Source organism: Camelus bactrianus, chromosome 14 (assembly GCF_048773025.1).
Source record: "Camelus bactrianus isolate YW-2024 breed Bactrian camel chromosome 14, ASM4877302v1, whole genome shotgun sequence".
Lineage (NCBI taxonomy): Eukaryota > Metazoa > Chordata > Mammalia > Artiodactyla > Camelidae > Camelus > Camelus bactrianus.
In genome coordinates this window covers 6,255,965-6,268,370 of record NC_133552.1, presented here as the reverse complement: position 1 = coordinate 6,268,370, position 12,406 = coordinate 6,255,965, and the positions used below count along the sequence as shown (strand labels likewise).

Below are 12,406 nucleotides of genomic sequence, written 5' to 3'. Positions count from 1 at the left end.
ATGAATAAAAGCCTTTGTGTTTTCCTTTCTGGAACTGTGCCCGTGTTGAGCAGAGCTGCAGGGCTGGCTTGTGTGGAGGGGGGTCTACCCCCCTGCAGATGCGCTGGTAGGCACCTGACTTATATTCCTTTACTGGGCTTTGCACCAGCTCTGTGAAGTGGGCGGTACCACCCCCACTTTGTAGACAAGGGCATACGGCTCAGGGAGGTGAAATAACTTTCTCAGAGTCACTCCACTGGGGAGCAGGGAAGCGGGGATTGGAAGCCCGCTGTGCACACAAGGATGTTTATCCCCTTACTGTCACACTGAGACTCACTGCAGGGATTCCATCAGCTACACAGGGTTTAAGTATCCAACAGTCCGTTCTCAATGTCTCTTCTCACCATAGAAGGCAGTGGAAGATTCTGATCATTGTCTTCCCAGAACGCAAGGTGACGTCCGCTGCCTCTGAACATGTAAACAGGGACAGTATTAAGAAAGGCAGAGGTGATGTCTGCAACCAGCTGCACAGCGTGGTTGTACTTCTCCGAGTCCGCCTCTCCTTCCTCTGCTTACTTAGAGAACAAACTCCTTCCTCTTTTCCCAGGCTGGCCCTCCACCTGCCATCTTGTCCTCGTTTCTGCCACCATCTTCAGGTCTTTGTTCATCAGTGTTTGCCCCGTTTCCAGAACATTCAGTCTCTATTTTCTCCTTCTCTTTACCTTCGAAACACACTCAGATCTTTCCCACCCTCAAAATGAAACAGAAACAAGCCTGCCTCAGCCCAGTGTCCCACTAGGGTCTCCTTCTCCTTCCTCCTAAGCTAAACTTGAAAGAGTTGGGTCATCTATGCCGACTCCTCACTGAACACTGACACCCCAACTTCTACTATCCCAGACCATATTACAGGAGCTGTGCACGCGGAGACCCCTTTTCTCACACCTCTCTTGGGCAGCTGCTAACATCCGGCCAAACCAGAGAGACAGAAAGAGACACAGAGAGAGAAGGCTGCAGTCGTCACCTAGAACCTACCACATGCCGGGCTCCGCGAGCGACTCTGCCTGTGTTGCCATCTCAGGCAGTACCTACAGCCACTACGCGTGGAAGGTATTAATAACGCCACTTCTCCACTGAGGAAACTGAGGGTCAGAAAACTTTCTCAGGATCACATTAAAAGATCTTGAGATTTTTAAGCACCAAGTTAGTATGAGCCAGCAGTGTGACACAAATCCCCAGAAGAATAACTCACACATGGATTATTTTAATAGAACTGATGTCTGGATCTCAGGAACAGTTTCCCCACGCAGAAAACACCTACCTGCATCTTAGAAAGAATGTGGCAGGTTGGGGTGGGTGGTGGCGGGGAAACTCAAGGACAAGGGACTCTGGAAACCAAGTCCCACGAGAAATATGTTGAAGAAGGGATGTTACAGCTGGTTTTGTAAACACAGAGGCAGCAGGCACAGGTGAAGCTTTTCAAAGAACAGACGCAGGACCAGTGGATAGAAATTACAGGACAACAGATTTCAGCTCGTTACAATAGAGAACTCCCCAAGTTGTGTGCGTGTGAGTGAATGAATTTGCAGCAGTGTGCACGGCGGAAATGTCTGCTCTTTGGAGTAGGTTTGAATCCCACTTTCAACACCCAGTAGGGGACTGAAAGATACAAACTATTATGCCTAAAATAAACCACAGTAATATGTTGTACAACACAGGGAATAGAGACAATATTTTATAATAACTATAAATAGAGTATAACCTTTAAAAATTGTGACTATTGTACACCTGTAACTTTACATAATTTTGAACATCAACTATACTTCAATAAAAAGTTTAAATAAATTAAAAAAACAAATCTCTGCTGTCACCATTCAGGCTTGCAGGCAAGGCTCAGGGTCCCTCCCCTCAGCTCACCCTCTCCTCCCAAGCTAATTAGCGTGGCTTCCTGTGGAAATCGCTTTCCCCTCGTCTGTGTTTCCCAGGCTTGCTTCACATCAAAGCTACTGGCACCTTGGCCTAAGAGGTCGGGAGGCTCTCTGGGTGCTGTTTGTTGGAAAAGCACCTTTCTCCTCTCCCTCAGAAACCGGACTTTGGTAGTTCTGGTCCAGTTTTCTTGGAACAACGTACTTTAAACTTGTTCTGTGTTTCCAAATCTGCATTTTGCTGGATCAAGTTGGAAGCGGGCCACGAGTTCAAAGATCTTGATGATGAAAGAGAGCTTGGGAGGCAGAGGAGGAAGTGCCACCAGGCAGGCGGGCTCTGGCCTCTCCCTGGGGAATCAGGCATCAGGCTCACACAACGTACAGAGAGCAGAGCTCCCAGCACCGGCACAGACACTGGACTGGGCTTCCTTGTCTTAGGACAAAGTGCGCCGTGCCTGGCAACAACATGTAACCAGTTCTTGAAACCAACAGGAAGGGTTTGGAATGGAATTGGGGGGGGGGGGCCAGAGGGAGAAAAAGCACAGTTTTTGCATATTTTCTGAACTCAATCAATAAGGTAGCTCTATGGTTGCAACATTGAGGTTAATTAGAATTGCAAAGAGAGGTTCTGGACCTACATTTGGACCTTTGTGTTTGCCTAAACTCTCATGGTTAAAGCAGGCAGAGGTGTTGTCTCCCAAGTCATTTGAATTTTTCTTGCTCCCCTGCATGGGCACATTTAACAGTTAGAAACAAAAAGTCCTCACAGGGTGACCTCAGCATCGCAGGAGCCCTGCTCTCTGCCTCAGAGCAGGGTGTGGCTTGTCCTAAGCCCTTAAGGGGGACACAAGGGCTCCTCCTGTGGCTTCCAAAGGGCAGCAGTGTGTCCCTCCTCCAAGCACGGTGGGACAGCTCTGCAAAAAGTCACTCTACCCACATGTTGCCCTCCCTGCTCACGGGGGACTGGGGAGGGACAGAGGCCGTGATGTGGGGGCCATGCTGTCAACACAGATATATACACACACCGCAGTCATCTGTCTGCCCAGGGGGAAAAGTCTCAGCCCAAAGCAGTGGCTGCAGGCTGGGCCAGACTTGTCTCCCCCACCGGGAAGCCTCAGCGGTGCATGGGAGTCTGTGGTGAGGCCACTACATTCTGTCGCCACCCGTCTGAAATGGCTGCCGAAACACTGTAGTTAAAACCCAGACAGATGGCTATCTATCATCTCTCCTCCCCTCGTCACACTCAAGAAGAGGGCTTCATCTCCTTTGCCAAAAATAATTAGAAATCTCATTGTCCACCTCAGGTCTGCTCAGGGTTTGCTGAACCTCTACGGAAAAGCCCAGGGCCCACTGGACAGACCAGGGCCCGGTTCTGGTGTGTCTCAGGAGAGATGAAGAGACCCAGTTTTCACAGGTGGGACCCCACAGCTTCCCCTACTCAGCTCTGAACTGAGAGGAAGCAGCTCAGAGTGGACTCAAACTTCTGCTTAGCCCCATCTGCACGGGCGACTGAGGGGACACTGGCTCCTGTCCACTGACACGTGTCAGCTAAACGGATGGATATGAGGGGGAAGGCGGGGGGTGGGGGAGCCTACACAGAGCTGAACAAGCAGTGCCCACCCACCCCCTCAAGCCTCTGCCTCTGCAGGGACCAGGATGGCCTTGCAGGCTTCCTGCTTACCTGCCTGCCCACGTTTTCCCACTGCCCTTTCCTTCTCGGGAGGCAGGAACCAGAGCTGCCTTGTTCGCTGCTATATCCCCTTGGATGCAGGACCCTTCCCAGAAAGAGCGGGGTCCCTGCTGTGTGTGTCTGTAGGTTGAATGAATGAATCCCTTGATAACTGACGAGACCAAGGCGCCCCTCTCTGAGCTGCAAGTCTATTGTGTGAGATTTAGTATGAAAATGTTTGGATCAGAGAGCTGCCAAGTCTTGTTCCATAAAGGAGACATACTCGAAGTATGCAAAGTTGGGCCTCTCTGGTGTGGGGCAGCCAAGGGAAGCCTTGTTCTGTGTCCAGAAAGCTCATCGCCAGCCTCTAACCACACTCAAGTTGGGGGAAAGTATCAGAATATCCTAAATTGATTGCATGTCTAGTTTTCCAAACTGTGAGAGTGTGTGAACATTCAGGAACTACCATTAAGGGACAGAGCTGCCTTTAGTAATTTCTCTCCTTTTTTCTCTCTCTTAATAAATGGAAATCGCAAAGACTCTGGAGACGCTGATTAAAAGGAGTCTGAGGCAGTCTAACTCAGAACTTCAAAGAGAAAGTTTGACCCAGTCCTGCCTTTTTCAGCTATAGGTACCTTGCTTTGTTTTAGTGACAGCAGGGCAAACAGAAATGTCAACTGCAAACAAGAAAATCATCCTCGCTCTCTCTCTCTCTAAGTATATAACGCCTACAAAAAATACTTCCAAAACTGCACATTGCCAGAGGAAGAGAAAGTATTACAAAGAACATGTCCCTACAAAAGAAAAAAAAAAAAGCAATACAGAGGTAAGATGATGATAAGGTGAAATCCCCCCCACCCCATCCGAATTCACTCTTTTCTTAGCCTACAGGTGATGGGTAACCCCAGTGCACTGAAGTCCGCCCAGCTGCACTTAGTAAACGCCAGGGTCCGGGTGGACATGTATCTGACGGCCCCTCTCCAGGCTTCCTGCCCTCCAGCCAGTCTCTGGCCATAGTCATTAACAGCTGAAATGCTGATTGCAGACGCTTCAGTGTGGGTGTCGGTGCAGCCTCCAGCTTGCTGCCCCGGCTCTACAGATGTGATTAGTCATCCCCATTAAAGTGAAAGACTGGGAAGAAGGGAAAATCCCAGATTCACACAGAAATGCACACACCCCTAGACTTTCAAATAAAGATCCAAATACAGAGAAGACAAACGTGTACACATTCACGCACACACACAAGTGTGTAAGCCTGACCTTCAAACAACTAGAAACAAAATCCGCCCCAAGGGAGGGGCTTCCCTCACCGTTCTGGACCACGCTGATGAGGGTGACGATGGCCAGCAGGACGATGTTGCCCAGGGTTTCTTGATCCATGTCTGTTTCAGGCTCCTGGCAAGGACCGCTCCGCTCCGTGGCACCCAGCACCGCACTGTGCAGAAAGGGGAAGTGAGGGCTGAGCTCTGCCTTTCATCATTAGAATTTCTGAAGGTCCCAGCACAATTACAAGCCGCCTTCTTCTCCTTTTTCTCTTTTTTAAACCAACCACCAAAGTGCCCTGGCTCAGCGTGTCCTGCCAGGAGAAGCTAGGCTCCGGAGAGGGGTAGGAGAGGAAGAAAAAGTGAAACTTGTTTTTTGTCTCTAGAGCACCAAAAAGATCTGCCTCCGGAGTACTGTCTTTTTCGTTCCTTGAATTCCCGGGGGAAAAAATAAATCCTTAACACATGGCAGAGTCCGGACTAGCAGCTACATAATAAGGCCTGGATGAAAGAATGAATGAATGAATGATGCCAAGGGGATGGCTGATGTCTCCGTGTAGACAGGAAACAAGCAACAAGAGAATTAAAACTAAACCACAGAACTTAAATAAGGAACAGAAAGGGGGTCACAGGTGACCCCTAAGGAAAACTTCCACACCAGAAGGACTGTTAAACCGTGTAACGGGCTTCTTGGAGATAATTACTGAGACACTTCCCTGGAATCTTCTTGGCATAATAAGAGGAGAAAGAGAGAGGTGTAAGTGGGAACCTGCTGGGCGAGGTAGGTGGTGGCCTGGCATTTTACAGGATGGCTTTCTCCGTGTAAATGGCAATCCCTCGGAAGTTACATCGAAAATGCAAGATTCCTACAGTCTTCATCCCAGACTCAGCAACACTTGGCAGAATTTAAGGAGGGCCTTTACCAAAACCTCACTTGGAAAGAGAACGTTGGTCACTATACTTGGCGGCAGCGGGAGCTGCATCTCAGTGTGGGAGAGGCCAGCGTAGGGAAGAGATCACACAGGCCTCACACCTGGAGCAGCCGAGGCCAGCTTGAGTGAAAGAGGCCCACGGAGGTCCATGCAGGCAGCATGAGTAGCTTGGATGCTCAGAGGCCAGCAGCAAGGGCGCTCCTGGCTGGTCTCCATGCTCTTGGGAATTCTCCGAATGCCTGGGGGCACTTCACCAAGTGTGGAGTCATTGTGAGATTGGTTAGGACCTCAGCACTAGCAAGGCTTGTGCATCCACCTCAACAAGATCTCATCTGTAAGTTCCAGGGAAGGCTTCGGTCCCAGCAGACAAGGAGTCTGGTCCCCATAAAGTTAGCCTTTCCAGTACTCCTTATGTCTCAGTGACAATGCATCACAAGTGAAGGCCAGTCCCCTTGAGAAGTACCCCAGCTACAAACAATAGAAACTTAGCTCAAACTCGCTTGGGCAAAAAGGGAAATTCACTGGCTCAAAGAATCTAAGGAACTGAACGACCAGGCGTTGAAAAGAGCAGAGATGAGGTTGGGCCTCTCAAGCAGACTTCTCTCTCTCAATGCCTCTCTTTCTCTCAACTTTCTCATAGCTTGTTCTCTCTGCAGACCAGTTTTCCCCACACAGTGGAAAATGTGTCCACCTCCAACTCTGGAGTTTTACACCTTACAGCTCTGTCACCTGTAAAGGGCTGGTTTCTCTCGACGAACTCTCAGGACAATATCCAGGTATCCATTCCTAGGACAACCAGATGGCAGGAAAATGAAAGAAACTGGTGGTTCCATAGTCGTCATGTGGTTGAGGGGGACAGTTCCCTAAAGAAAGATGCGGGGAATGGTGGGGAGTGCTGGGTGTGTCTACTGTCTTGCTGTGGCTGTCCACGATTTATAATTCCAGATTAAAATGCCCAGTTTTAAAGAACTTTCTCTATCCTATAGCCTGACAGCTTAAAGGCTCATCCTGATCTCCTTCCGGCATGAGAGTTTATTTTACGGTGCTGTGCCCAGGGTCTGCAGGCACACGGAAAACAGCACCGGTGGAATCCTACATGGTCAGCCCAGGAGGCCTGTGGAAATCTTGCCAGCTCCCAGGAAATGTGGGGGACCAGGAAGGCGCAGCCTCTATTGCTGGTTTCTCAAGCCTCAGGAGCCCTGCCAACGGGGTTGGGGGATGCCCAGCCACCTCCACTTCAGAAGGCTGAGAAGGCGCGGGAAAGGAGGTTCAGCAACGGCACCCCTTCCCTGGTGGGACACCCACATCTGAGCTCCCGGAGTCACCCGGCCAGGGTGGGAACGCACGTGCTGGTGAAGCGAGTCCACTTTACCCGGGATGAGGGCATTTTAATCGTCAGCCGAGACGGCCATTAAATTACAGCGAACACATTAAGATGCTGGCTGCGGCTGCAGAGGAACACTTATCAGAGGTGAAGCCTCTGGAAATGCCATTCATCTCAATAGAGAGCTGCTGAGACAGAACAAAAAAAAAGAGAGGGACGGCCGGGCGCGGGGGAGGGGTGCGGGGGAGGGGGGAGGGGTGCACAGCCGCCAGGCTGGATTCCGGATTTCCAACAAGGCTGTTGCCAGGCCCGCTGCCGGCTCTGGCCCACCCAAAACCAGGCCAGACCAAGCCCCAGACCCGAGGCACCAAGCAGCTGTGATCTGAGGACCTCCTTTGTTCATTTGCTCCTCAACACACCCCTCTGGGGACAATTCTCTCTCCCACTGCCCCAAAGATGAGACTGAGGTTCAGAGGGGTTAAACCACAAGTCCAAGGATACACAGGAAGAGCAGACCTAGGATTCAAACCCAGGCCTGTCTAGCTTCAAAGTCTGGGTCTTTAACCACCCTGAATGCTGCCTCTGGAATAGTTTTCAGGGCTTGGGACTCCTGGTCCTTCTGCATCTCCCTTTGGTAATCCCCTCAGAGGCTAGTAAAGTGACCAATGGCCGCTCCGCCCCTTAAAGAGTTGGTTTTTTTTAAAAGAAAGACAGGGAAATGTCTACTTTTTGCAGGAAATATATTCCTGGGACACCTGACCGTTAGTAAAGGTAATTTAACCAGAAACAGCTCACAGCTCCCGGGCTGTAAGCCACCCCGGCTCCTCCCGGACCCCTGCTCCCAGCGCCCTCGGTGCTTCTGCAGACGCTGCACTTATCTGTGTGTGACAGGTTACTTAGACAAATGTACTGGGAGGAGGGAGAATAATTAGCATGTTCATTAATTAGAGTACTGTTAGTAGTCTGACTGTGAAGGACAACCATTTGTCAACAGAGATCAGGACAGCTGGGGCCAAGTAGTGACTCAAGGGGGCAGCAATTCAGGGAAGGCGGTGGCACTGACCAGCTGCTGTTAAAATCCATGGGAGCTGCTCATCCACTTGGCATCAACGCGCCTCCATCACCATAGCAACACGGGCCCACTTCAGGCAACACCATTCAGGCAGCCTTCATCTCACCCGAGTCGTGTGCTGCTGTTTCAGGATGGCTCTTCCCTTCGCTTTCTGGCCAAGGTTGCCCTCAGCATTCATTAGGACAAGGAATTGCCTGTACACAAACGTTGGGAGTGAGGGAGAGGGCACAGAATGCTCCCAGGCCGGGGGGACAGAATGCTCCCGGGCCGGGAGGGGTGAGGGGGTCAACTCTAGACAAGGCACAGAGATATAGCCCAGGTATACAGGCACATATGGGAGGTGGTTACAAAGCAGTTCCTTTTAATTTTAGTTAATCTAAAGAATATTCAGACCAATATTGATTCAGACCGATAAGTGATAGGAACAATGATCAGACCACAGTCTGTTCCAGACGTCATGTGTCGATAGTCTCCACGAGAACCAAGTCAGCCTGGTTAAAGTGTCATGTCTTCTTCCCGGCCACAATCAGATGGCCCATCTTTACATGAACAGCTTGTGGTTCTGAATTGAACTGAGCCAGTTAGAGACTGGCCCTCATGCCTTATACAGATGAGGAAACTGAGGGGTAGGGAATTTGCTGCAACTTCAAGGCTACTGCTGAAAGTCCACACATGCTCAGGACACTGAGCTAAATGCTTCACTAATCAAAACGACATGTACAGATATGACCTCCATTCTGTAGAACCTCAAGTAATAGGCTGACACTACCAGCACAAGGAAACAAATAGAAGCAGAAGTCCAGAGGCATTCACACAGACTGCAAGAACCCACGACAGCACGTCCGGAGAGCCTCTTCCCTCTCTTGTCACAAACACACAGCAGTGTGTACTGCTAAAGAGTTTGCTGGAAAATTAAGCAAGTGACCCTTAAGTGCAGAGAACATCATGCTGTGTTCTGTGTACAAAACCAGAGGTGAGACATAGTTTCCTTCACCCAGGTATCAGCTTAATTTGTCTTATAGACTCTCCAAGGAAATGGGATCAGAAATGGGCATGACCTGACTTGGAAACATTCAACTCTAACAAGATTAAAAATTGTGATGCTCATATAAGCTCAGCTGATTTTTGACCAAATAATTCAACAAGGAAAGGAAAGCCTTTTCAACAAGGGGTACTAGAACAAGTGGATATCCATATGGGGGAAAAAAATGAACGTTGACCCCACCCCAAAATCACACAAAATATAACTAGAAATGAGCCTTAAACCTAAACATAAAAACTAGAACTATAAACTTCTAGAAGAAAACACAGGAGAAAGTCTTTGTGACTATGAGGAAGGCAGAGATTTTTTTAGATAAGACACAAAAAGAGGGAGCTATGAAAAGGAAAAACATCAATAAATTAGACTTCATCAAGGTGGAAAACTGCACTTCAAAAGACACCATTAGGAAAATAAAAAGGCAAGCCACAGACAGGGAGAAGGTATTTGTAATAGATAAATCTGATGAAGGACTTACACCCAGAATTATAAGGAACTTATTTTCAGTCAATGATAAAAATATAAACAACTCCTTTTAAAAATGGGAGAATGACAGGAACAGATATTTCACAAGAGAAGACAGACCAATGGCCAATAAGTGCATGAAAAGATGCCCAGCATCCCTAGTCATCAGGGAAATGCACAGTAAAACCACAACGAGATCCCACCGTAAAGCTCTTGCGACTGTAGCAAGGGTGTGGAGCAAGTGGAATTCTAACCTGTAGCTGGCGAGAGTGTAAAGTGATACATGTAAAAATGGCAGACTGTTAATAAAAACACTTTGGAAAAAGTTTGGCGGTTTCTTTAAAAGCTAAATACACACTTAACTATTCCCTGGCAATTCTTAGGTATTTTTTCCAAAAGAAATGAAAACAAATGTCCTGTATCAATCAGGGTTCAACCAGAGAACCAGAACCACTAGCAGACAAAATATATAGATGGCTGTGTTATAGGTATGTGACCTAACATAACTGTTGTTAAATAGTCTACGTGCATGTGTGTATTTGTATCCAGGGTTGCTATAGCAAAGCACCACAAATGGGCGCCTTAAAACAACGGAAGTTTATTGACTCATAGTTCTGGGGAGTAGAAGTCCCAGATCAAGTTGTTGGCAGGGCGTCGCTGCCTCTGAAGCTTACTTGCTTATGCAATGTGTTTGTACCTTCTGGAACTGCTTGAGCCCAGCCTCTTATATGCATACCCCTTCTATTTGATGATGGAATGTGGCTTCTTTGCAAACCCGGCTTACTGGTGTGAGTGATGATATTCAGCTCACAAGATAACACGATGTAGCAGCACTATTTACAACATCCAAGACATGGAAGCAACCTAAATGTCCATCGACAGATGACTGGATAAAGAAGTTGTGGTATATTTATACAATGGCATATTACTCAGCCATAAAAAGAATAAAATGCCATTTGCACCAACATGTTTGGACCTAGAAATAGTCATTCTAAGTGAAGTAAGCCAGAAAGAGAAAGAAAAATGCCGTATGATATCACTCATACGTGGAATCTGAAAAAAAAAAAAAAAGACACTATGAACTCATCTACAAAACAGAAACAGACTTGCAGACATAGTAAACAATCTTATGGTTACTGGGGAAAGGGGGTGGGAAGGGATAAATTTGGGAGTTTGAGATTTACAAATGTTAGCCACTATATATGAAAATAGATTTTTAAAAAAGTTTCTTCTGTATAGCACAGGGAACTATGTTTAATATCTTATAATAACCATTAATGAAAAAAATGGAAACGAATATATGTATGTATATGCATAACTGGGACATTGTGCTGTACACCAGAAATTGACACATTGTAATTGACTGTTGTTCAATAAAAAAAAAAAAAAACCTGAAAAAAAAAGATAATATGATGGTCCATGGTGAAGAGTCTGCATTTATTACCAATAGCAAGACAAGTGTTTCTTAAAATAGTTATCTTCAGAGGATAACATAGCTTTGTTCCACCATCCTAAGGAGTTAGGCTTGGATTCACCTGTAGAGGCCTGCCGAAGGCTCCAAACAGCACCTGCCTACCTACCACCACCAGCCACCTACCGCGGATACTTCAAGCACCATTGTATCAGCAGAGTCTTAAGGCTCAAGTAACAGAGCAGCTTGTACAGCAGCCTGAATTTGTGTGCAGGGCCTCCTCTTACTCTGGGTCTCACTCAAAACTGGTGCCTTTTTAGGTTATTCAGTGAATGGGTTGGACTAGCATGCCCAAATGGGGTATATGTTACATCCAAGATCCAAACAGGTCTACTGGGCATTATGACTCTTTCTTAGTGGTAGGAGGGGCCAGATGTAAGAACTTGTCCTTCACCTTGGAAAGGATAATTCACCATGGCTCAGACTTTTGGATTCCTGAGAAATTTCACAGCAGAGGCAGGCCCCAGAATTTCTGTGGACTACAAATTGGTCACATGTCCACACAAAGACCTGCATTGTCATGTTTGTAGCAGCTTTACTCAAACTAGCTAAAAACTGGAAACAATCCAAATGTCCATCAGCAGGTGAATGGAATAAACAAATTGTGGTACTTCCTTACAATGGAATTGTTCAATAATAAAAAAGAACTAACTACTAATGCACACAACACAGACGAACCTCAAAGCCATTATGCTGAGCAAAAGAAGACAGACACAAAAGAGTGTGTCATTCCATGTACACGAAACTCTAGAAAAGATCAGTAGAATCTACAGTGACAGAAGGCAGATCAGTGTTGCCTGGAGCTGAGGCTGGGCTGGATATTGACTGGAGATAATAATAATAAATTAAGTGTTATAGATATGAAAACTAAGGCTCAGTAATTTTGCAACCATAGAGGTTTAGGACCTTGTCTGTCCCCTAGTCTTAATTATCTACTTTTACAGATACGAAGGAACACAAGGGAAACTTTTTTGGGGTGGTAGAAGTGTTCTGCATCTTGATTTTGGTGATGGTTACATGGATGTACACATTTGTCAAAACTCGTCAAACTGTACACTTAAATGTGAGAATTGTATTGTATATAAATTATACCTCAATAAAATTGATGTTAAAGGAGCAGGAGGAAATGTTTTGATGTTTAATAGCTCAGTAGTGTTTTTCACTTAGAAAGTAAAGTAAATTACATAGACATATATAATCATTCAACTGGTGAAGGTTCAACAAAGGAATTTATATTAACTAAACTATGGAATGCATGGAATAGAGGATCT

At 46.9% G+C, this 12,406-nt stretch overlaps 1 protein-coding gene across 6 annotated transcripts in view; it reads right to left on the bottom strand.

Annotated features, from left to right (window-relative positions):
• The window catches only part of ALOX5AP (arachidonate 5-lipoxygenase activating protein), a 62,981-nt gene that overhangs the window by 18,428 nt on the left and 32,147 nt on the right, over positions 1-12,406 (bottom strand). For 5 of the 6 annotated variants that reach the window (XM_074378006.1, XM_074378008.1, XM_045514147.2 and 2 more), the window contains one exon: positions 4,881-5,005. In XM_074378006.1, the coding sequence (XP_074234107.1) occupies positions 4,881-4,950 (70 nt within the window). In that variant the 5' untranslated portion in view covers positions 4,951-5,005. Of the gene's footprint in view, positions 1-4,880; positions 5,006-8,151; positions 8,355-12,406 lie in introns of all 6 variants that reach the window. The other variant, XM_010951530.3, reaches the window with a different exon arrangement.